The 25,491-nt window shown below is 42.7% G+C and overlaps 3 protein-coding genes across 6 annotated transcripts; 2 read left to right on the top strand and 1 right to left on the bottom strand.

Annotated features, from left to right (window-relative positions):
* Positions 1-2,680: 2,680 nt before the first annotated feature.
* LOC102721690 (probable pectinesterase 53) lies at positions 2,681-4,685 on the top strand. Its single transcript, XM_006663606.3, has 2 exons — positions 2,681-3,928; positions 4,015-4,685. Exons 1-2 carry the CDS (start codon positions 2,730-2,732, stop codon positions 4,334-4,336), a joined length of 1,521 nt encoding a protein of 506 aa, XP_006663669.2. The 5' UTR covers positions 2,681-2,729; the 3' UTR covers positions 4,337-4,685.
* Positions 4,686-6,277: 1,592 nt separating this feature from the next.
* On the top strand, positions 6,278-23,658 carry LOC102721407 (beta-glucosidase-like SFR2, chloroplastic). Of its 4 annotated transcripts, none has more exons than XM_040528696.1 (13): positions 6,278-6,541; positions 13,802-14,153; positions 14,465-14,603; positions 14,712-14,878; positions 14,976-15,197; positions 15,295-15,466; positions 15,537-15,770; positions 15,859-16,008; positions 16,298-16,427; positions 16,749-17,001; positions 17,088-17,149; positions 17,369-17,517; positions 22,669-23,658. In XM_040528696.1, the coding sequence occupies exons 1-10, from the start codon at positions 6,331-6,333 to the stop codon at positions 16,928-16,930; spliced, it is 1,959 nt and encodes a 652-aa protein (XP_040384630.1). In that variant the 5' UTR covers positions 6,278-6,330; the 3' UTR covers positions 16,931-17,001; positions 17,088-17,149; positions 17,369-17,517; positions 22,669-23,658. The 4 variants fall into 4 exon arrangements, with proteins under 4 accessions (XP_040384630.1, XP_040384631.1, XP_040384632.1 ...); XM_040528697.1 differs by lacking the exon at positions 22,669-23,658 and adding an exon at positions 21,609-22,661; XM_040528698.1 differs by lacking the exon at positions 17,369-17,517 and having other exon boundaries at positions 17,088-17,166.
* On the bottom strand, positions 18,367-19,494 carry LOC102720559. The gene has a single exon (XM_006663045.3). It carries the CDS (start codon positions 19,188-19,190, stop codon positions 18,687-18,689), a length of 504 nt encoding a protein of 167 aa, XP_006663108.1. The 5' UTR covers positions 19,191-19,494; the 3' UTR covers positions 18,367-18,686.
* Positions 23,659-25,491: the final 1,833 nt, after the last annotated feature.

The following is a 25,491-nucleotide window of genomic DNA, read 5'->3' as shown; positions in this document are numbered from 1 at the left end:
ATCCATATTATTTAAAAAAATATATAAAAAGCTCAAAAAAATTATTCACGTATATTCATGTTTTATCGTTTAATAACAATAAAAATATTAATCACAAGAAATTAGAAAAAGACGAAAAGCCAAATATTGTATGTAAAAATTAAAAAATAAATTTATTTTTGAAATGGATGGAGTATATTTTAATTTTTTAGTAATTAATTCTATCATTTATATTTTTAATAACATTATAAAAATTATATAATTTCCTTACTTCGTTGAAAAAAAACATAGCCGTGGTGGTCGTCGACGGCTGCCCGGGGCCAGGGGAGTTGGCCTGGTCGAGTACGAAACGTGATGGATGCGTCCTACGTACTGGAGTAGTACGTTTTGAGTCCCAAACTCTGACAGTTTACATGCAGCTGGCGGCTGCTACAGTATCACCTGTTGTTCGACATGCTGCTACATGCCGACAGATATTTTGTTTTCCCCTCGCTTTTTGGAGGAGCACTGGCTGAACTTATTTCACTGTGTAGTACTACATTAATGCAGCGATTAGGGAAACCTCAGTTTCATATTACGTAGTAGTGTTTTAGACCATCCTAAATTTCGTATGAATACTAATTAATAAACTTAAGACACATATATAAAATATGTCCGTTGGTTCGTGGATCAATATGAGTAGGGTTAAAACATCAAATAATGTGGAATGAAGAAGTTTCTTTTTTATGATTTGTGTTTCATGCTTATTCCTCTATCCAGTAGATATTTATGATTGTTATATTCACCTTCCGTTGGTGATGGTGGAGTTAACAGAGGGTGATGGCATATTTATAAATAGAAAATAATTTATAAATAAAACTTTTATATATGTATTCTTAGCGATCTAATAGTTAAGGCCAGAAATAAACTTAGGTAAACAAAACCACAAAATCAACTCTCAGTTATTTAAGGTTAAAAATTTAAATTTTAGATTATACATATAATTATTAGCGAAAATATGTTATAGTTTAAATCCCGGTGCTTCTGAATTCCTATGGGTATACTTTATTACTTTAATAGATATTTATAAGGGTGTGTTTATTTTCGGGATGAGATCGAATATGTTAGGTCTGTCCTGTTTACGATGATAGAAAGATTTTTCTAAGGGTATGGTCCAATAGGAAGAGTCGGTGGGTTCAATTAGTCTTTTAGATCATATACAATGGTAATTATTAGCTGACTTTTCTATTTTCATGTGAGCAAATGTGATGATATAGAAGAAAGAGAAGTGAGGAAAGATAAAATGGTTGTTATGTATGAAAATGGCTTAGTGCACGCACAAAGTTGTTTATTAGCTAACTCTCTCAACCGTCACGTAATCAATTTTGGTGACGTAGAGGAAAAGAGAGGAAAGGAGAGAGAAAATTCGTTGTCATGCAGAACAACGGCTTAGAGTCGACTCTTAGCATTTATTAAAGGAAACTTTCTTGCATGAGGGTGGATAAAAAGGAAACTAGCGTAATAAATTTATTGTATTAAGAAAGAAATCGTACCTGACTCTGGCTTTGTACGTATCATTATAACATATGTTCTTGTTGCTGACGTGGATTAGATAAGAGTCGATAATGGACTCTACCTTTGATCATGTCCTTAAAGTAACTTAACATTTATCTAAGAAAATTTTATTAAATAGGAGAGATTAGAAGGAAATAAGACTAATAAAAAAATATTTTGGTCGAAGGAACATATCCAACTTTATCTTCATACAAATGCTTGTAAAGTAAAAGTAAGTTATATTACTGATATGTATAAGGAAGAAGTCAGCGCTAGAGTCTACCTTTAAACATGCGTAAAACAAACACTCTTAAAACCGAGATTCGTACCGTCCCGTTCTGTCCCATAAACCAAGCACACACAGCGTGTTTAACTGTGGTGTGTGTTTGAAGCTCCAAAACAGTTAGATTTGGCCGATCATAATTATAGAGACACCCAAACCAAATTTGGCCCACAAGTTGGTAACGGAGTCCCAAATTTGGCCCTAAAAATAAGCCCATCACAATTTAGGATCGCTAACAATGATACCCCCAACCATATTATTAATGTAACAAAAATATAAAAAACATTTAAGCGTTAAATCACGATGGGTACATATTAATTATGACGGTATATATTAATTATATAGTTATATCTAAAATACAATTATATCTATAAAAATATAATCTAAGAGCTCTATTTGAATTGTACTCCAAACCTACCGATAGAATATAGAACTTTATTTCTACTAGGTGGTGTATATAAAATCTAAACCTTATAGAAATAGAAGTTGAGAGTTGTATATGAAATTTAGACATACTTCTATGAAATGGTATGTATAGAAACAAAATTTCAAATCTATATCAAATCTAACACTATGTGAAGAGTAATTTTACAGTGAGGTACTAAATTTTACACTAAAATTTTGGTAACTCATGGTATATTCTCAAGAATAATACTTGGAATTAACAGAGGCCAGTAGCCCATAACCGGAATAACGCTCGAAATTAATCGGTGCTCACAGATTAGAAACCCCTACCTACGCGGCCATCCATCACAAGCGTCTTCCCCAAAAATGGCCGGCTACCTTCCCTTCCATGCATGGGAGCATGCGAGCAGGACGTCCGTCCATGGCGACCAAGAACGCACCATATATATGCATATGCAGATCGACAGAGAGATTAAGGTAGGAAGAAGAAGCTGCTGCAGCCAGCAGCACAGAACTAATAACTAATAATATGGGTCGTCCCAACCTCGCCGTCGCCGTGGTGGGGCTGGTGGTGGTGGTGGCGGCGTCGCTGCCGTCGCCGTCGCTGCAGCTGTTCTTCGACCTGTCACAGCTCATCAAGTCCGGCTCCGGCTCCGGCGGCGGGTTCAGCAAGTGGGTGGTGCTGAACCAGGAGGACTACGTGATGAAGGCCTCGGTGTACGCCAAGAAGGCGGTGGGCGACACCGGCAAGACCATCGACGAGAGCCTGTCGTCGGCGGAGGCGGCGAAGGTGACGTACGTGGTGGACCCCAAGGGGACACCGAGCAAGACGACGTTCACCAACATCACGGCGGCGCTGGCGGCCATCCCGGAGGGGAACAAGAAGCGCGTCGTCATCGACCTCAAGCCCGGCGAGTACCGGGAGAAGATCTTCATCAACATCAGCAAGCCGTACGTGACGTTCGTGTCGGACCCGCTGAAGCCGGCGGTGATCGTCTGGAACGACACGGCGGCGACGATGGGCAAGGGCGGGAAGCCCGTGGGCACGGTGGGCAGCACCACCGTGGCCGTGGAGTCCGACTACTTCGTGGCCTCGGGCGTCGTTTTCAAGAACGACGCGCCGCTGGCGAAGCCGGGGGCCAAGGGCGGGCAGGCGGTGGCGCTCCGGTTGTTCGGCACCAAGTCGGCGCTGTACAACTGCACCGTCGACGGCGGGCAGGACACGCTGTACGACCACAAGGGGCTCCACTACTTCAAGAACTGCATCATCAAGGGCAGCGTCGACTTCATCTTCGGGTTCGGGAGATCCTTCTACGAGGGCTGCACCATCATCTCCGTGGTTAAGGAGGTCGCCGTGCTGACGGCGCAGCAGAGGTCCAAGACGATCGAGGGCGCCATCGAGAGCGGCTTCTCCTTCAAGAACTGCACCATCAAGGGGCAAGGGCCGATCTACCTGGGCCGCGCATGGGGGGACTCGTCGCGGGTCATCTACTCCTACACGGAGATGGGGAAGGAGGTGGTGCCCGTCGGCTGGGACGGCTGGAACATCGCCAAGCCCGAGAGCAGCGGCATCTACTACGGCGAGTTCAAGTGCTTCGGCGCCGGCGCCGACGCCGTCAACCACGCCAAGAGGGTCGGCTGGGCGCTCGACCTCACCGAGGAGCAGGCCAAGCCCTTCATCGGCGTCCACTACATCTTCGGCGACTCCTGGATCCTCCCTCCACCCAAGTACCTACCTACCTAATCTTCACCGACCCACTCAATCTCTTTCAAAATTTAATCATCTTCTTCGCATTTCAATTTTGGGTGCATAGAGCGGGAGCAGCGGCTTCAAGTTCATCGGCGACGGAGAGTTCCAGTGCACCGGCCGAGTCTCCGACGTCGGGGAGTGCGGCTGCACCGTCCGCATCATCCAAGACGGCCAATGCGAGTGCACCAGCCGCATCATCCAAGACGGCGTATTCAAGTTCCACGGCGAGTGCACCGGCGGCGTCGACTAAGACAGCGAACTCGAGCGCGACGGCCTCGGCTACATCGACGGCGACTTCCACTGCAACAGCCACGGCTAAGACGGCGTATTCAAGTACACCGGCGGCGACCACGACGGCGACGACGACGACGACGAAGGCGCGATGAGTTCATCGGCACGTACGCCCGCACTATCTACTACATCCAAGTGATCTTTATTCATCAAAAATTTAAATAATTCTATCTACGTAATCAACTGGGCCCAATTAATTATTTTTTGGAGGCCCGTTGTTTCGTTGTGTTGCCTTAACTGGGCCGGATTGGTCGGCCGGCTAGCTACGTAGATGTTTCGCGTGTACACGGTATATATACTTGTAGTTTCTTCCCATTTTGTTTGGGTTTTTTAATTTCATGAGTGTACGTACGCATGCATCTTCATCAAATTGATGGTGAATTCAATTTTACCAATGTGTATTTGAGAATGCAAGTGCGATTCATCTGTACATGTGCTCTACGTGCCAACTGGCGTTCGTGAATTGAGACTATCGATACCACGTAATCAACCCATCATCCAGATCTCAAGAAAAGAGGGGTAACACTTGACGGTATACGTACTTCGGTCGTGTTCTTTTCCCACGAGGTTTTTTATTGACTTGATTATCTGATTTAGAGAGATTATACTTTTGACAGTATAAATATAAAGTAGAAAAAATTGATTACGAAGATAAGGCGAGTAACTTTATATAGATTTTTTTTATAAAATACATCGTTTAGAGGCTAGAAAATACGTCTGCAAAAATCTAAAATCTTTCGCACGGAAAATTGTTTGTGTGAAAAAAACCATTCTAGCTTTAAATAAAATCGATTTGTTTTGCATGGTTCTAATTAATCAGTTCCTTGCCGTACAACATAATTATCCGTCTATAGACACTAGAGAATGACAAATAAGATGGGCCAAAATAGACACATTCTAGACACTGCACGTACAACAGTGAGTCGCATCAAGGATGAGAAATGGGTGGCTCAGCGTCGACATGCATTGCGCATATCTCCAAATGTCTACTGGCATTTTATCGACATCGTCCGCGTTTCTTCCTGATGCATGTTTCTATGCATGAATTCAGTAGCGGATAAATGATTTGAAGGCTAGGTGTTTACTCAACAAGTGCGAATATAAGTTATCTTAGGTTATATTAACTCAAAACTCTCTAAATCTAACTAGATTATAAAAATAAATAAATAAAATTAAAAAACATGGAACGATGAATCCGGTAAAACTAATTTGATTTGACGATGTGAATGTAATTTGATTTGATGATGTGATGCTATTATAAATATGGTTAAACTTGAACAGGTTTAACTTAAATGAAGTAAGTCATAACCATTGAGAAAGCATATTGAGTTTATGCATATGTAATAACACTATACATAATATGTATAATATGTATGAAATCATTCTCAATTTTTTTGGTAATCATGTTAATACCCAAATGTGCATGATTCTTTTTACTCTTAGACTGTGTTGGGATGTAGGGGTTATGAACTTCTCATACACGTAAAATAGAACAAATAATTAAGGAACAATTATTTAATTTATTTATAAAATAATTTATCATAGGATTTTATTATAAAAAAAACACCCATCTTATAGTTCAGTAAAAATATACGGGAAACAAAAGAATACATTGTTAGGAAAACGTAGCTGCATTGCTCTGGCTATACACAAGAAAAATATTGCTGCAAACAATAATTGAAGTCGTCACGTTGCGCAAGAGATCTAGCACATACGTTTCGAAAAACACGCAAATTCATTTAGTAGTCAGAAAATATAAAAAATATACAAATTCATGACAAGTAACAAAAAAAAAACACACACACACAAAGAAAAGTCAAAAGAGAGCCAGAGCGAGAGACAAGTGGCAGCGCGTCTAGCACACTCGCAGCTTGGCCCTGGCAAAAATCTGCCACGAGCCACCACCCTCCGCCACGTGTCCGGGTGGGCCCCACCACCAACGAACTGACTCCGCCCCCTCATCCCCGCCGGCGCGGGAGTGACTCTTGCGTTTCCCGCCACTCTTATTTATTTATTTACACCCCAAAAAAAAATAAAACAGAAATTCAACTTAAAATAAAGAGCAAATTAACACAGAAGAATCACGGAAATGCCACTCCCGGCGTTCGTGGCGGCGGCGGCGAGGCTCGCCGTGCTCGTGGCCACGGCGGCGACGGCCGCCAATGCCGCCTCCTACGCGCGGTACCGGCGCCGCCACCTCCGCCGCGTCCCCAACCCCATCGACGAGTCTGTCGATCCCCTCGCCGACTTCCGCGCCCTCCCCTCCTCCTCCTCCTCCGCCGCCGCCGCCGCCGACTCAGGTCCGTCGCACTTCCGTTTGCCCCACTTAGGGCTAATCGTTGCAGTTGGTGAACTTTTGTGTGTCGGTGGACATACTGAACAAGGCGTGGCATTGGGGGTGGTTGTTGATTTGATTGGCCTTTGTGAATATTATATCCTATTGCGAGGTTTTAGGCCAGTTTCGTCATTCATTACTGAAGTGAATACTTTGCAAAGATGAGGAATTGTTGAACTAATGGGTTTGAATTTGATCAATTAATAATCCTTATATTAAAAAAGTGATCAATTAATCCATGTCAGTACAACTATACAAGTACTGAATAAACTTGTTTGCCCATTGCAATATTTTAGCACAGTTGTGCTTGCGTCTCTCTTATAATTTGCTCTATTAATTTCAACACTAAAACCGAGAAAATTCCAAAAAAAAAAACATACTTCATTGAGGAACTGGGTCAGGTTGGGGAATCTTGTGGTGATAGATGGATGATCGCTGGTGATTTCAACTTGATAGCAGCTGCCTCAGACAAGAACAACACAAGAATCAACAGAAGGCTAATGGGGGCTTTCAGGAACAAACTCAATGCCCTCGAGTTGAGGGAATTATACTTGCTCGGCAGACGTTACACTTGGAGTAACGAGCAGGCTAATCCCACCTTGGTGAAGTTGGACAGGATCTTTGTCTCCACAGCATGGGATGAAGCCTTCCCTGATGCGAAATTGCAAGCGCTAAGCTCATCAGTTTCAGACCACTGCCCTCTACTTCTAACAAGTGGACTAGCGCAAGCTAGAACACGTTGTTTTCGCTTTGACAATTTCTGGACACAGCTTCCCGGCTTTTCGGAGTTGGTCGAAACAAACTGGGAGTTAGAGGTCAATGCTCAAGACCCGTTTGTCATCCTACATACCAAGTTTGGTAGACTGGCCAAGGAATTACGCAGCTGGGGTCAGAGAGAGAGATCAGCTCGATCAGGCTGAAACTTCAATTGGCCACTGAAATCATCTTCAGATTTGATGTGGCACAGGAAGGCAGAGTGCTAACAGCACTTGAAAGAAGATTGCGGGCAGCCTGTAAGGGCAGATGTTTGGCCTTAGCCTCTCTGGAAAGAATAAGGCTCAGGCAAAGAGCAAAAATTTCTTCACTCCAGGAAACAAGCCAATCTTTCCTTCGGTTAAAAACCTTATCCAGAAGAAGAAAATTGGCCATACCCAGGTTGCAAGTCAACAACTCAATAGCATCGACACAACTTGAGATGGAGGAGATGGCGAGAACTTTTTTCCAAGACTTGCTCGGTACACCGGCTGAGTCGACCTTATGTCTCAATCTCCAAGCACTGGGAATAAAGAGTTTGAACCTGCAAGATCTGGACTCACCTTTCACTGAAGAGGAGGTCCTGCAGGCGGTCAAGAGCTTTCCGGATGAGAAATCGCTGGGCCCTGACGGTTTCACAGGAAAGTTCTACCAAGTATGTTGGGATGTGATCAGCAAAGATGTCATGAGTGCAGTACAAAAATTCTACACCGGCAACTCACAGAACTTGGACAGACTGAACAATGCAATGATAATCCTGCTGCCCAAAAAGGAGGGGCCATCTCTTCTTGCAGACTACAGGCCCATTAGCTTAATTCATAGCTTCTCGAAGCTGATCACGAAAATTCTAGCGAGAAGGCTGGCTAAAAAGATGGATGACCTAGTCTCAACAGCACAGACAGCTTTCATTCAGGGGCGCTCCATCCATGAGAGCTTCTTGCTAGTCAGAGGGTTGGCACTGAAATTTCATAAAGGCAGAAAATCAATGTTGCTGCTGAAGCTAGACATAACCAAAGCTTTCGATTCAGTCTCATGGAGTTTCTTGGCACAAATGTTGCTTCACCGAGGCTTTGGCCCAAAATGGCGTGATTGGATTTCAGCTCTGCTGCTCACAGGACATACTTCGATCAGCATTAATGGAAGGAAGACACAACCAATAAAACCAGGCCGTGGGCTGAGGCAAGGCGATCCACTTTCACCGTTGATCTTTGTGCTTGTCATGGACACCCTGCAGGCGATCATCGCAATGGCGACCCAACAAAAAATCATTCCAGTGGCAGACAAAAGAATTCAAGGGCCAGCTATCTCCTTGTATGCTGACGACGCGGTCATCTTCTTCCCCCCGGAGACACAAGGAACTCTAGCAGTAAAAGAAATCCTGCGTGTTTTTGGAGCCGCTACAGGACTGAACCCAAATTTCAGTAAAAGCTCGATCACCCCAATCCGAACTGAACAGTCCCAAATGGCAGACATTCAGAGAATCCTCGGCTGTCAGATTAAGGAATTCCCGATCACCTACCTGGGGCTCCCTGTCACGCCCAGAAATTTACACCAAATTTCTGAACAATAGCATGTATTAAATCTCGGTCCAGGCATCAGCCCGAGTACACACTATGACAAATCAATACACAGTTCCACGGCTTAAAAACAAATAAAAACAATTATCTATCGAAATGCAGCGGAAAAAGAAAACAAACTAAACCATCTAATCTTCAGCTTCAGCTAGCGAAGACGGCTCCACACCACAGGCACTCTCGACGGCGGACTGAACCTCACTTCAACCTTCGGAACAACCTTCTTCTGACACTGGCTCTGGCACTTGCTCTGGTGGGGGAAAATTAAGCAAGGCTGAGTACAAACCACCGTACTCAACAAGTAACACCCAAGAGGGGGAGAATAATGAATGCAACAGGGTATCAAGGATAGGCTAAGGTTAACTTGCACAAAAGCTGCAGTAATTTAGCAAAACAGTAGATAAACTAAAAGACTGAAATAAAAGTAAAGTAAACATTTAAAATAATCATCCACTGCCCAACGTTACACCACGTTGCAACAGGCCCAGACCGCTGTCGAACGTTACACCACGTAGCGACAGGGTCAACCCTCTGTCCAACGTTAAACCACGTTGCGACAGACCCAAACCACTGCCAACGTTACACCACATTGCGCAGGGTCAAACCAGTTCCAAGATTAATAAAATTATTAAAGAGGTTCAACTAATCCCAGTGAGTCTGTCGGTTCGCCCCATAACCGCGGGCACGGCTATTCGAATAGTTTTACTCTGCAGAGGTGTACAACTTTACCCACAAGACATGGCTGCCAAGCATGTTACCATGCCCCAACGTATCACCACGATACCTCAGTACGGAAACCATGATAAGACCTTTCACCTAACCCTCCCTAGACAATCGTACCACACTTCAGGTTTCACCCCCTCCTTTACACCAAGTCGGGCAGTCCCCTCTTGTGCCTTGGTAGATCCGGAAGCAGGAGAAGCTTTCGTTACACCACGATTGCCCGTCCATACTCCATCACGCCTACCCTTGCCTGGGTACGTCGAATAGGGACAAGCTAGATTACGAGTCTCACCGTTGCCCATTCTGGCTTGTGGTTAGTACGTGTAAGACCTTCAGGGTTTCCTGAGAACCGGTCCTTAATTGCTATGGGTGCGACTCTCAAAACCATGCACCCACAACCCACCATAAGCAATATTTTAGTTGTATTAATCCACCTCGGGAAATTAATAATGATAACAACCATTGAAGGTGTACCAAAGTGCAACAATAATTAAATAATAATTGGTGAGCTAGTTGAACTAAGCATGGCTAAGCATTGACTAACCCTAATTCTAGTCAAATTAACCCTGGGATGACAATAATAAATGGGAATCAACGGATATATTGGTAAATACCCAATAGATAAATACAATAAATAGATTTGCATAAAACAATGCATGTTTGAATGTAAAAGCGGGGAATTTTATAATCATAGGTTCAATATGATCAAAGAAGGGTGCCACTTGCCTTGCTTAGACCCACGAGGAACTTCGGCGATGACTTCGGGAGCGAACGGCGCTGCGACGGGGTCAAAACCTACGACAAACAAGGCAAAACAAACAAAACGGGCTAAAAACTACTGAAACAGAGAAAGAAACTATTTTTAATGGATTCTTGGCATTTTTCTGGATTTAATGAAACTTGACTGGACCTAAACGGAGACTAGATGAATTACTTATGAATTTTAGAAGTTTTCTGGGTTTTTTAGCTAAACAGAAAAGTCCTAAATCAATTATTGCGCAATTAATGGGGCTGCTGACGTCAGCGAGGAGAGAGGAGCTGACGGCTGACAGGTGGGGACCACCTGTCGGTGAGAGAGAGGGGGAGGTGGGCGGCTGACACGCGGGCCCGGGGAGGAGAGAGAGGAAGGGGCTGGCGGGGTGGCGGCTGACGGGTGGGACCCGTCGGTCGGCGACCGTGGAACAGAGAGGAGGGGAGCCGGGTCTGGCCGGGAGAGGGAGAGGGGCGGCGACGTCCGACGGCGATGGACGGCGACCGGCGGAGGACGGCGCCCGGCGACGAGCGGCGCGAACCGGCGGGCGGCGGCGAACGGCGACGGCAGCCGAGAAGCGGGAACATCGGCGTGCGAGCAGCGGCGGCGGGAGCGGCGGCGACGGCGAGGGCCGAGGAGGAAAGGGGAGGTGGCGATGGCGATGACCGGCGGCACGAGGGCATCGACGTCGGCGACACCGACCGGCGACCGAAGGGCGACGACGGCGTCGGCGAGGAGGAGGCAGAGACCGCGGCGGGGTGGCGCGGCTCGGAGCGGCGGCGGAGCAGAGCGGAGGGAGAGGGTGGCTGAGCGGCGGCGGAGCGGAGCGGCCAAGTGGCAGCGACAGAGGAGAGGAGAGACGGCCTCGACGGCGGCGCGGGGACAGCGACGGCCGGCGACGGCTCGACAGCAGAGCGGCGGTTGGTGGTCAGCGGAGGCGAAGGTGGTGACGAGAACGGCGACGACGAGTCGGCGCGGACGAAGACGGCAGGTGGAGGGGCGAAGGGGCGGCGACGAAGCTCGGCGACCACCGGTGGCGACGAGGGCCGGCGGAAGGTCGGCGAGGACGAGGCGGAGGTGGTGACGCGGGTGGGCGGCGACGTCCAACGGCCGACGGGGAAAACGGCGGCTGACGGCGACGGAGGGAAGCTTCGGCAGAGAGGGGGAAAGTGGCGGCGGGGCGGCGGCGCGAGGATTTTATAGATGGTGGCGCCGGCTAGGGCGGAGCGGCCGGTGGAGACCGAGTCGACGACGCGGCGAACTCGGCGGCGGGAGTTGCGGTGGCGGCGCGAGCGGAGGACTCGGGGCGGCGGCGGACTCGGCCGGCGCGGCGCGGCGCGGAGGCGGGGGCGCTGGCGAAACCTGGTCGCTGACAGGTGGGCCCCACCTGTCAGTGGCGCGAGGGGAGGAGGGAGGCGAGACGGACTCGCGGCGAGCGCGGGCGCGGACGCGCGAGCGGAGGACTCCGGGCGGCGGCCCAGGCGGAGGCGCGCGCGGGCGGAGGAGGCTGGAGCGGGAGGCCGGCTCGGCTGGGCCGGCCGGGCGGGGAGAGGTGGGCCGGCTCGGCTGGGCCGGCCCGGGAAGGAGGAGAGGAAAAAGAAAAAGGAAAAAGAAAAGGAAGGGAGGAAAATTGGACTTCGGCCCAATTTGAGAAGGAAGGGAAAAAGAAAGGAAAAAGGAGGGAAAAAGGAAAACCCCACTTTTGCCGAATTTTAAATTATTTTGTTTGGCCAAATTTTATACTTCTGCAATTTGAATTTAAATCCAGTTAATCGATTTGCGAGCCTCGATTTAATTGAATTAGGTTCTTTTTAGAGGGATTTTTCCTGAGTTAATTAAGCCAATTGTTGCTTACGAATTTCTTTTTACGATTTAGGCTTGGGATAAAACCCCGGGCGTGACACTCCCGCTCTCTCTTAAGCGTCTAACAAAACAAGATCTTCAGCCCCTCATGGATAGAATCTCCAAGAAAGTCAGCGGGTGGAAACCAAAGATGCTCACGCCAGGGGATCGTCTCATTCTTATAAAAACGGTGCTCATGGCCCTGCCCCTCCATCTCTTGACAAGATGGGCGATCCAGGACATAAACAGAAAATGTCGCGGTTTCCTTTGGAAGGGGCAAGAAGAGGTTAGTGGGGGACACTGCCTTGCAGCCTGGGCATCGATCACACTGCCTCAGGACTTGGGAGGATTGGGGATAAAAGACATTAGTCTGCTCGGGAAGGCTCTTAGGCTGAAGTGGGAATTTCTTCAGAGGAATCAAGATGGCAGGCCATGGATAGAAGTGTGGAAGCAGCAGCGGGATAAGAAATTAGAAGATATTTTCCTGGCGGCCACTTGTTTCCAGGTAGGGCGAGGGGACAAAACAAGCTTCTGGCGATCATGCTGGCTCCATTTGGGACCGATCGCATCGTCACTGCCTGCTCTTTACAGCCACACCAATCGCCGAAACCTGACTGTACAACAGGCACTGCAAATCGAAGCTGGGTGTGTTCCATCCAAGGTGCACCGTCCGTTACAGCCATGGGAGAATACCTACTGCTTTGGGATGAGCTGGATGAACTGCAGTTAAATGACGAAGAGCAAGACCACATTAGCTGGAAGCTGGAGCCTCATGGTTCTTTCACAGTTAGCTCAGCCTATAGATTGTTTTTTATGCCAAATGAGGAGACCCGATGGGGATCATTGCTCTGGAAGACGAGAGCACCGTCCAAAATCAAACTGTTTGTTTGGTTGGCAATCAAAGGAAAGTGCCTAACGGCGGATAATCTACAGAAGAGGGGGTGGCCCAATCAAACGGTGTGTGCCCTTTGCTCCCTAGAGGCCGAGACGTGTGACCATCTCCTTGTGAAGTGTGAGTATACAAACAGAGTCTGGAGGCGATGGAGAACTTGGGTAAGCATTCCTTTCCAAACACCAGCCGAATCGGGTAAAGAGTTGCAAGATTGGTGGATTGACACGAGAACCGTCTTTGGAGAAATTTATCGGAAGTCCTTCGACTCGGTGTTTGTCCTAATTTGCTGGATTATCTGGAAGGAGCGGAACGCGAGAATTTTCCAAGCGAAAGCGGTCTCCCCGTCAGCACTCTTCAACACCATCCGGGAAGAAATCGTAACCTGGTTACAGGCCGGGTTGTTTCAGACTGTAAACGGCTAGAAGCTTGTTTGTACTGTGGCAGTTCTTCAGGTTTTTAGTCTTTTTCCATCCGGCTCTTGCCGGACTCAGTAACCTTTGCGCTGAGTTTGTAAAAAGTCTTGCACTTTCTCCTTCACCCTAATATATTTGGTAGGCTGTCTTAGCCTACCCGGCAAAAAAAAAAAAAAAAACATCAAACTGTGTTTTTTGGCTAATCACTTGCTAGTAACAACAATTAGCAAGAAACGTGCATGGAAGCTCTCCGATGATGTGAAACCTTTGTTTGCAGAAGACGATAATTTCTTCTTTGGACTAGCAACAGCGCCTGCACATGTTGAGGACAGGCTAGAGGATGCTTGGCTCCAGTTTGCAACTGAAACTTCCTGTGATGACAAGGAAAATGTGCGCAGCCAGAAGCCAGTAGATGCAGTGATGGCATCTGCTGCTGGTGATGGAGGCTCCCAGCAAGCTTCCAGGTCAACAGGTGGGGAAACTATCGGTGATAGAGAGCAGCGGAAGCCACTTAGAGTAGCCATGGAGGCTATGCTCCGGGGTTTTGAAATTTTTTCTGACGGTGGAGGATCTGCTGGCGGCGATGACTGCAGCCACAATGTTGCTGCTTGGCATAATGTTCCATGCCCGTAAGTACATGCGTATAGCACTTCTAATAAGCTAATTTATCTCAGTTCTGTAATCCAAAGCAATACCTCCTTGCTTGTAAAGTCACCTAGAGAATGCATCTCACCTTAAATATCTGGTGAAGGAAGAGTTGTCGTCTTTCAATGTTGTAGCTCTCTCCAAGCCTAGATATGACTTCTATAGTGAGACTATGCAGTGGTGGGTGTCAAGGGTAAAAATGCAAGTGCATGCCTTATAGAAAGGCTTTCCTTTCCATATTTTGATATCTCTGGATGTTGTATGTTAGCAAACTCTGACCAAGTATTTTTTTAAGGCAAGAAAGGCTTAGATTTTGGTCTGATCCTGATGCTGAGTTGGAACTTGCTAAGGAGACTGGTGTCAGTGTTTTCCGCATGGGGGTAGATTGGGCAAGAATAATGCCTAAGGAACCAACTGAAGAGCTGAAGAACTCTGTAAGTTCATAGAATCATGCGATGCGCCTCTTCTTACCTTTATATTCATGCTTCTCTTTCCAGTATGGTGATATCAGTACTGGTATATGCATCTCTCTCTCTCTCTAGGTTAATTTTGCAGCACTTGAGCGGTATAGATGGATAATTCAAAGGGTTCGCGAATATGGAATGAAAGTAATGCTTACTCTGTTTCATCACTCACTCCCACCTTGGGCTGGAAAATATGGGGGGTGGAAGATGGAAAAAACTGTCACCTATTTCATGGATTTTGTGAGGTACTCTTTTTGGGCAGCCAAATTGGCCTGTCAATACATTCTCCTTTGGGATTTATTCAAGAATGTATGTTAGATTTTGATACTTTGGGCTGTGCAGGCTTGTTGTTGATCGTGTGTCAGATTTAGTGGACTACTGGGTGATTTTCAATGAACCTCATGTATTTGTTATGCTGACTTATTGTGCCGGTGCATGGCCTGGTGGAGACCCTAATGCAATTGAAGTAGCAACATCTACTTTGCCAACCGGTGTATACAATCAAGCTTTGCATTGGATGGCTGTTGCACATGCTGAAGCTTATGACTACATACATTTGGAAGGGTAGATATTATTTTGAGCCTGACACAGTTTATTGAATATATTTATATAACTTTAATTGAAAAGTTGGTTTTCTAATTATTCATTTGTTGATTGACAGCAAGAATGCAAGGAAGACAATAGTTGGTGTTGCACATCATGTATCATTTACAAGGCCATATGGTCTTTTTGATGTTGCTGCTGTCACCCTTGCTAACTCATTGACCCTTTTCCCTTACGTTGATAGCATATCTGATAAATTGGACTTTATTGGCATCAACTACTATGGGCAGGTAAGAAGATTACTTTCTGCTTAATGATGGCCCTCTAATTGGCAGAGTTAATTCTTCCATTTCTGTGCAGGAGGTTATATCAGGACCTGGTCTAAAGCTTGTGGATAATGATGAGTATAGTGAATCTGGTCGTGGGGTTTATCCTGATGGGCTGTTCCGCATCCTGATTCAGTTCAATGAACGATATAAGAGCTTAAATATTCCTTTTATCATCAGTGAAAATGGGGTTTCTGATGAGACTGATCTGATCCGAAAACCATATATACTGGAGCACTTGTTAGCCATATACGCTGCCATAATCATGGTCCTTCCTTAACTTTTATGCAGACATGCTTTCATTTGTGCTCATGGAGATGGAACTTCCAACACTTAAATGACATAATGTTTTACAGGGTGTGCATGTTCTTGGTTATTTATTTTGGACAACATCGGATAATTGGGAGTGGGCGGATGGCTATGGTCCAAAGTTTGGGCTTGTTGCTGTTGACCGTGCTAATAACCTAGCACGCAAACCTCGGCCTTCATACTTTTTGTTCTCCAAGGTAACTTTGTTTTTAGCAAATCATGAAACCTGATAACCTATTTAGCTGTTATACTTTCTAATGTGGTGTTCTTTTGAAATATTGAAATTTAACTAAATTTACTCCTTGCTTCTGAAGTTTATAGTCCATTCCCTTTTCTTTTATGAAAGGAATTTTATGGCCCTCTAATAAAGCATTTAACGCGTTAATATCTATGATTACCTCCAGTACTTTATTTTTGCCATTTTATTACATGCTTGCATTTTGAGGTTATATAACTAGAAAATGACAAGATGCATATTAATTCCAGGTTGTTACAACTGGAAAAATTACAAGACAGGACAGAGCGTCTGCTTGGGGGGAGCTGCAACACGCTGCAGTTCAAAAGAAAACACGCCCATTTTTCAGGGCAGTAGATAAGCATGGTCGGATGTATGCAGGTATTAATTGTTTCTTTTCAAAAGATTCTGATGATTTGATGAACTTGGTTGGGATTACAAACAGACATTGACTTCTGCCCATTATGTCAATAGATATTCCCATAAGATGTACCTGCTTAGAATTAAGATTAATGCTGCCTCCCATTTTGCTTCTTTTTATTAATCATCATTTATGTTGTCATGCTCATCTCTTCTCAGTTAAGGACCTTAAGGTACTTATTGAACTTACCATAAGGCCTTAAACCATATAGAAAAATATAGGTTCAATAAGCACTATATGTTTTTTTGCTTGTCTAAGCATTGGTGGTTCTCATCTTACAGGTGGTCTAGATCGACCGATTCAGAGGCCCTTCATATTGCGGGATTGGAGATTTGGTCACTATGAAATGGAAGGCTTGCAGGATCCTCTGAGTTGCTTTATAAGATTCATTCTTGCACCATTCCCACGCCAAAAGAAGATTCACTACAGAGAAGATTATGAGATTTCTTACTCTATTAACTAATGCCCTGCAACTATAGTTGCTACTTTAAGTTCATTTTCTTATGTTGCAACAAAAAACCTATCCATCTTTTGGTGAGTCAATAGAAGTCAGGCATTTTATTTTTCAATTCTTTGCACATGTTACCTATTTAGAACAGCTTATCTGGACTCTTTTGTAGGTTAGTTTTGTTCTAGATGAAGTAAATAAAAAGTGTGGAAATGGAAACTTCAACTTCTGCAGGTAATTTTCTTTTGCAGGTAATTATTGCACCAGTTTACTATTCATATAACAGTATGCCTATTTAGATTACATACATTTTTTTATTCTCAATTCCTGAAGAATAACAATGTATTCTTTAGTTGGTTTACGATGTGTTTAATGTAATGCCAAGTAGATTGTCTTCTGAATATCTTCTGACTGACCAAGCCAAAATATCTGTTGTGGATCTACTTTTGCTAGCTCATAGCTATGTCCTGCACTTCTTAATTGAAGATGCTTCGGGGGAAGTGTTTGAGTGAGCAGATGAGCACCTGCCTACCTTATTTAGACCTCTGACCCTCCAGAGTCCTGACTCCTCCGAGATCTATGCTTGTAGACATGTTGAACTAGTGAGTTAATGGTTCTATTGTTTCCTCGTGTACAATTTTACTTTCCTATTGTCAAAAAAATACTTTTCTTATATCAGGATTCATAGGGCTGAAGCATAAGTACTAGTTGGACATGAATTAGATTTACAAATTGCAGTACAGGAATTCAGGGTTTAGTTATCCCTAACTTGTGTACATGAGTTTTCATATAAAACAGTACAACTTGCTAGCATTAGGTGCAATTACAGAAAACTATCATTATGTTGATTTGACATTCATGTGCAAGGTAGATGCTTCTTGGTTGGATAAATGGTTTCATTCCCACAAAGATGCATGTAGGATCAGAGTTATCAGGCTCAACATTTTTGACATGGAAAGCCTAGCTGCCTAAGCCATTTGATGCTGCATGACCTCATGGATTCATGCACGTTTCACATTTCTAAATTTCACACTGCCATATCTTATTAGAACATTCCTGGTTGCACTGATCTTCCAAACAGTTTTTAAGGGTATGGCATGCATTTTTACTAGGATATGGCATGCAGTATTCTTTAGTAGAACTAGCCCACTAACTTATTTATGCATGCTGCATTACAATCTACAAATAACTAAATTTTATATGTCTGCAGCCATATATTCATCATCTGGAATATGTTATTTACATGAACACCCTGTAACCACACCTCTCTTGTACTTCTTTACTAATATAGATAATTAACCATAGGGGCCTCCCCTACTGTTCCTCATTCAAAGAAACTGTTGACATGATGTCGATCTTTTGACTAGGGATCTTAAGTAGGGCAAATATCAAAAGACCATACATCTTTAGTTTCTTTGTCATGCAATATATATTCTCATGCCAATATGCCATGTCATTTATTTCAGTGAAATGAAATTGGAAAAAAAGGAAAGCATCTCAATAGGAGAAACAAAAGAGCATATAATTATAAAATTTCGTATTATGGTGCATACTGCGGAACATGAGCTATGTAGTACAGAACAGGAAGTTGTGTAATTGCCTTACATGGTTATAGATACCAGGGCAATCATACACAAGCGGTATATAGGAAGGACTTTTGGGTTATCATCTTTTGAAGTACATAAGCAAATAGTAGATCATCAGTTCATTATTTCAATATATAGGATCATAGAGCTGGTAATGATCTGTGGACCAATGGACGGCAGAAGGATCATTTGTTCTTAATAACTTGTGGAGCTCTCTCCATAAGTACCACTGGTTTTGGTATGGCGCAGTTAATCTTCTCCTCCTCCTCTGGGATCTGGAAAGCTGATGCCGGGAAGGTTTTAGAAAACCCAGCGATACTCTTGCAGATGAGTTTCTCCGTTTTTTGTTCATCAATGGCAATCTCCTCTACTGGGACCCACATCATGAGCTCCCTAGTCTTTATCCCTTTGACCTTCTTGATCCTTCCCTTCTCTGCAAATCCAGTGATCTCAGTGCCATAAGATACCAACCTTCCAAGACTCTGGAAGACATGGTCTATCCTCTTCTTTTGCTTGAGCCACACGAATCCAGTTTCCTCAACATAGCCACACTCCATTATGTCCTTCAAGGGAAGGAGACCATTTGGGAGTCCTGCTTCCTTGAGCAGGAGCTTGGTGCATTGCTGGCAGATCTCATCATCATAGTAGACCTCAGCCTTGGCCTTGAGTTCATCAGCAACAAGAGCCATCCTCTACCGTCTCTAAACTCTCCTCGCGCTCTTCCTTTCCTTTTTCAGATTTGAAGCAATTTTTGGAGGCTTAGCTTTGTATGGTACTTTGGTTGTGTTGTGCATAGTGAAACTGGCTACCTTTATATAGGAAATGCTTTGTCAAATTGTGCCTTAACATGCATGGAATTTTCCATCTTGCCATTGTCAATTAAGGTCGGACAACATATCATGCTCATAAAAGCTGTAGGGTCCTCTGGCTGCGCGTAGTTTTGCAATGATGCAAAATATCATCCAATAGAGTGTAATATGGCCTTATATTATGTGAATAGGTGGGACTAGAAATCTTATTTATGACTATGGTAGTTTTATTCTTTATGATTAAATCCACAGCTGCCTCAAAAGAAAGTAGAAATACCCAGCTAGTGTTTTTTTTGCAATATAATGCAGTTTGACGAGTAATAAGAGGATTACTTCATAAAGAAAAATTCATTTATCACTCAGAGGTGTGGCAATGCTTATAGAAGGTAATATGGATTGAACAATGTCAGTGCTTAATGTAGTGCTCCAATAGACAAATGTGTTTTGTTAGTACCTTACCTTTTATTTGGTATAGAAGCTGTTTTAGCAAGCATGTGATCAACTACTAGTTGAAATACACAAAAGTATTTGGAGTTTGCCATGCAGAATTGACATTAGTTGATTTGTCAACAATAAAACTTTGACACCATTAGTCAACAATATTTTCACTAAGATCTAATTTAAAAAAACAATTATCAGTGTGTGTATTGCAGACCATGTCATTGTTTTAAACGGCAGATAAAAGGATTGGAGGTAGTAGGTTTTAGTTGAACTTGCTAGTTTGTTATATGTTGATTGATGTGCTAGGACCATGCATCTATTTTAGAAGATGGCATATTCATGATCAAAAAAAAAATTAGGAATTAGGAAATCCAACTTGAGCATGTACTTAATTTTTTAGATAAAGGAAGCTTTTATTGATCTTAGATGATCAAATTAAGGTGATACAACCACACCAAGACCACTCCCAGCCTCTGCATAACTAAGATGCACTCAGTTAAAAAAAACTAGAAGCACAGTTAAACATTTATTACAAATAAGAGCAGAACCCAATACCTGACAGATTTGCCATACGTTATCTGTGGCTATTTGGTTGGTCACTATACTACTTCATCCCAAATTGATCATCATATAAGAGAAAACTAAAAATCTCAAATTAGTCATCAAATAAGAGAAGAGAGCGTATTATGCATTAATTGTAGTGTGAAAAACCCTTTGTTTAACACACACATTAATGCTTACATATGTCTACCCAATCAGCTTTGATGTGATTTACAAATTTTGATTATGCATGTATACATGCAGCTTGGAATTTGTGACTCTAGTTTTCCAATGCTAATTAAATAGATTCTTGATCTTTGTATCTAGATCTTAGATGATGATCAATTTGGGATAGAGGGAGTAGTATACTGGTTATTCTTGGCTATTTCTTTCTTGCCAAAAGGCATGGAAAGCGTTTTCATGCTTTTTGGGAAAAGGGCCTCCTGAACTGTCTATACCTCCCAACCAAGCTGCCCTCGTCCCTTCTGTGTGCCTTCTCCTTTAAGAACAGTTATGCCTAGAAAGCGTGTATACTTTATTACCTTCATTAAGTGGACACTGTGATCCCAAGTATGATCCAAGTTTATGTAATACCGGTTTATCCAGACATTGGGACTCAAGTGCACTAACTGTCAGCCTGTAAGCTGCCAACCAACTAATACTATTGAAGTTCTTCCACTGCCCAACACCTGACAGATTTGCCATACTTAGTGTCTCTGAAACAGCACATGGAAGTATTCAATGTTGTAACATGTAAGCTTGAGATGTGACCTTCAATGTATTCATGGATAATCTGATGAATCTGTAAGGGGTGCATTTAGTTTTCTAACCTAACTTTATGGTAGAGATAGTTTCCAGCAGTGTGATAACTAGATTCAGAGCATTATCTTGTACTAGTAATTATCTTTATGTTAATTGAGTTAGAAAGTGAAACTGTTTGTTGTTTGTTTTATAAAATAGTTCAATCGACTGTTTGTCCCCTTGTATACTTGGACTTTTGGTGTTAGATATAGAGATATCTTGAGACCAAGGTATTCAGTATGTGCGCATGATCATGGGTTTATCTAAATGTTCTTTACCAACTGGAAAAGGTTAAACTGAAGTAAGAATTATAAGTACTAGTTCATTTCCTCTATCTTCTGAGACTGCGCATCTAATGTTAGTACTGTAGTACATAACTTACTGTCCTTCCATAGCTGGGGCCATTTGGCAAGGCATTATTGTCAGCATGGTCCTGGATGTGTTTGGTCTTTTTCCTTGAGTAACACGGTATTAGAGGCCCTACATTCAAATGCTAGCTACTGTGCATTTTCTCAGGAACCCATGCATCCAAGTGGGAAATTAGATGCCTGCCCTAACTGCGAGCTTCACAGTTAGTCAGCAGATCTCTTCTTATGAGAGATGCATGTGAGAAGGATATCTAAGAACAAAGGCTAAATGAAGGGCAAGTACATCATCCATGTGCCTAGTTAAATGCTCTTTCATGGTGATGCCGCCCTCTCTCCAGACCTCATTTATGTAACTATACAAGTAGATGGAATAGTGCGACCATTGTTCGTGCTATGAATTTGACGATGATTTATAGCGATTCAAACATTATACTGAATATTTGAATATATGTCGACTAGAATGATTTCAGTTATCTACACCCCATGGAATGATAGAATACACCTGGAAGAGGGAAAACCCGATGCTGGAAACAGCCAGAGTTACTACTTGCAAGTGGACAAATTTCGTTCTTGTACATGTCAATAATCAGTATTTTTGCAGATTTTCTTTGCCGGTGACCATGTTAAGATAAGATAGTACGACAGCATATATAGACAATCCATAGGAAATGGACTGCAGTACTGTCTCAGTAGTCACGATCATTTATTTATTTTATGAGCTTGTAACTATATTTGATTGTAATTCACTGCTTCTTTGAAGTCACCACAGCGAATTAGATTTTCTCTTAACTTAAGCCGAACAGATGACTACAAATTTATCCTGGAATATGTATAGTGTGATAGTACTGGCCCACTTTGCTTTTATGTGCTTCTTTAGTTGTTAGTACAACAAGTGTTCTATTTGGTGTACTTTGTACTTGATATGGTAGCTGGCCCTTTTTTGGTAGCAATCATGTGATTCAGAATAGATATTTTGGAAGAAACAAAAATCTACCCATATCCATATCTTTCTGTCCAGTATGTATTTGCTATTTATGCTAAGTGAAGATGGTGTATTTACCTTAATTTACTGTTTTAAGGTGCAGATAGGAATCATTTAAGACTAAGAATACCCTACCTGCTAGCTCTGCATTTCTTTCCTCAGAATTTGATGTTTTTCTGGTGACATCCATAACTCCTGGTAATAAGTCAACACTGTGCTCTTGCAGGGCCCCAAGAATCTAAGAACAGCAGACAGCTCTTCAACACCGTACTCTAGCCATGATTTCACAATCATGTGATTGGTGCTGTCAAAATCACATGGAGGTTATGCCTTGAGACTGAGCGTGCGAATCTTGGGAAAACTGCGTTCCTTCCAACGGTGGCAGCAACTGAGCAGTGGAGAAGGCCTGTTGGAGCATAGTGGTGACCGTGAGATTAATTCTTCGATTGTACTGCTCTTTGTATGTGGTGATGGAAGAAGATTGATAGTTTGGCATCTACTAATAAATGCAAAGAAGAAAGGCAGAGCAGGCAGTATGGGGGTATTAATACCCATGTGTCATGTTGAGGAAAGAGAAGTTCATCAGGTCATCCTAATTTACTCAGAGGATATAATTTCACTTTCTGAAGCCATGACTGTTCATACTCCATGCTAATATAGTCAGAGGATAATTCATTTTCTCAAACAAGAATAGCCAGAGATAAATTGCGGTTGCAAAATTGGTGCTGTAGCCTAATGAGTGCTGCTTGCAAATTGTATGCCTTGACAACACAAGTGAGCAAAGCACTATCTCAACATAGTTCTCCACCTCCCTTTGTATGTATATCCATCCCTATATCTGTGCAGGATGAACAGTAAGATGAGATCATGCATTGCATTTGCATGTTGTATGTAGTGATGGGATTGGTGCAAACTTAAATAAAAGCAGCCTTCTGAAGAGCTGGCAAAATGTCCTTTCCATTATCCAGACTGGTGTCTCAAGATACAGCAACCATGTTGTCATGTTGGGTTGATGATTATTGCTGTACGCGTACTGCAGTGCAGTGCGTATTCATGGTCGGCCAGGACGACGGATACGTAAGTTGCAACAATGTCTACAGACTGCAGGGAAAATGCTGTGTCAGAAATACAATTGCATATTCTTCAAACTTAGAATAGCCGACACATTTTCTGATAATATAAAAAGAAGAGCCGACATAGTTTCCTGCAGTATTTCGACATTCTAATATAATACTCCCTCTGTCCCATAATATATAGGATTCTGACTATTCATTTATAACCCTTTGATCATTCGTCGTATTCAGAAATTTAGTACAAATATAAAAATTTATAAGTAATACTTAAACTACTTTTAATAATAAAAAAAATAATAAACAAAATAAATAATACTTTTATTTTTTTTAATAAGACGAGCAGTCAAACATTACAAACAAAATTAAAATCCCTTATAATCTGAGACGGAAGTAGTAATTTGACGATGGGCTCTCTGGGCAGCGGCAGCCCTCTCGCCGCCGGCCAGTCAGCGTCAGGTTTTGGGTATGGAATTTTGGAGCAAGCTCTTCTTCGAATGCAAGAGTTTGCAGATGAGTTCTTTGGCACCCAATGATCGATGCCAGCCAACACGTCCCTTGTGATCATGTTCCAAAATATATCGGTTATTGTTATTAGTAGGGAAGAAAATAGTCGAAGAACACCTTGAACCATTTTCATAACCATTTTTCTCGGAAAAGGAATAAAACATAATAGGCTAGAAACGGAAATGGTATAGAAAAATCAAAAACAAAATTATACGGACAAAAACACGTTGGTATTGATTAGAAACCGGTAATTATTGTCGGAAACATTGAACTATAAAATCATATATTTAAATTAACATGATTATAAATTCAAGTTTACACCAAATAAGTTACACACAAGATCTCCTTTAGATGTATACTCAAAATAGAGATTTGGCTGAGAAATTAATGATCCTCTAAACTATGGAGCAAATAGAGACATGTACCATAGATACTAGAGTACTTAGAAATTTAGTGGCTATCATATTATAAAATTTTCATTAGAATACTGAAAGAAAATTCGTCTCTATTTTCATTAATTTTTCTTACCATTTCCGTTTTTATTTTTCAGTTCCATTCCAAAATGACTCTGAGGCTCATCGTTTGCCCTACCATGCATATGCCGTAGCTAAAATTTGAATTCTATAACTTAATTTAGAATTAAGTTTAGGTTTTTTTCATCGTAATTTCTTTTCACCATTAGCTTTTAAATTGTTAAAGACACGGACATAAAAACTTCAGCTACAAGCCTACAACCTATTCTTCATCTCAGCAATTGGATGGGCCCTCGGTTGCTATAAATAAGAAACGAGTTAGATCAATCTGGAATCTCCCTAACCGTTTTTGCCCTATCAGTCATGTCTTTTTTTTTCTCATTTTGTGTTGAGAGGTAAAGATACTTTTGATTTAACGAATTTGCTACATTTATTTCTAGATGAATGCTATTCCCTCCCTGCGGTTCCACATGAAAAAGAGAACCCAGTTAGAATTTATTTATTTTATATGAAGAGTTTGAATTTCTAAGGATTATTTAGTTTTGCTATACTAAATTCATATAAGTTGAATTTTATATGAATTTAGTATAGCAAAACTAATTAAATACTCCTTCCCTACCAATTGTAGAGGGAAAAGTACGGAATTTTCCGTCTAGTCATATCTCTTGGAAAAAAATCCTATGGATTAAAGTGTCTAGGTATTTCTATCCATTTACTTTTCCTATTTCTTGATATTCAAATTCATTTAGACTGAACCAGCTAGCCCTAAAAGGATTCTCAGGGCTTTAACTTTTTACCACTCTTTACTAGGAGTGTTTAGTCCCTATAATGATACTTGTGAGAGGAGAGTGAGAAATATATTGTCACTCACCCATAAAAATGGCAAAAAGTTAAATCTTCCGTCTAGAGGGTGGTGGTTAATAGGTGTCCCTAGAAATTCCTCAATGCAATTGTCAAATTCTAGCTTGATCGAAACTTTTGGTCCATACCAGTCGGAAC

Source organism: Oryza brachyantha, chromosome 11 (genome assembly GCF_000231095.2).
Source record: "Oryza brachyantha chromosome 11, ObraRS2, whole genome shotgun sequence".
Taxonomy (NCBI): domain Eukaryota; kingdom Viridiplantae; phylum Streptophyta; class Magnoliopsida; order Poales; family Poaceae; genus Oryza; species Oryza brachyantha.
This window is presented reverse-complemented; position numbering and strand designations above follow the sequence as displayed.

Coding starts and splice junctions, on each gene's coding strand:
- LOC102721407 (XM_040528696.1), top strand. CDS start 6,331: ATGCCACTCCCGGCGTTCGTGGCGGCGGCGGCGAGGCTCGCCGTGCTC. Junction 14,154..14,464: donor TGGCATAATGTTCCATGCCC/GTAAGTACATGC, acceptor TATTTTTTTAAG/GCAAGAAAGGCTTAGATTTT. Junction 16,009..16,297: donor CATACTTTTTGTTCTCCAAG/GTAACTTTGTTT, acceptor TATTAATTCCAG/GTTGTTACAACTGGAAAAAT.
- LOC102720559 (XM_006663045.3), bottom strand. CDS start 19,190: ATGGCTCTTGTTGCTGATGAACTCAAGGCCAAGGCTGAGGTCTACTAT.
- LOC102721690 (XM_006663606.3), top strand. CDS start 2,730: ATGGGTCGTCCCAACCTCGCCGTCGCCGTGGTGGGGCTGGTGGTGGTG. Junction 3,929..4,014: donor TGGATCCTCCCTCCACCCAA/GTACCTACCTAC, acceptor TTGGGTGCATAG/AGCGGGAGCAGCGGCTTCAA.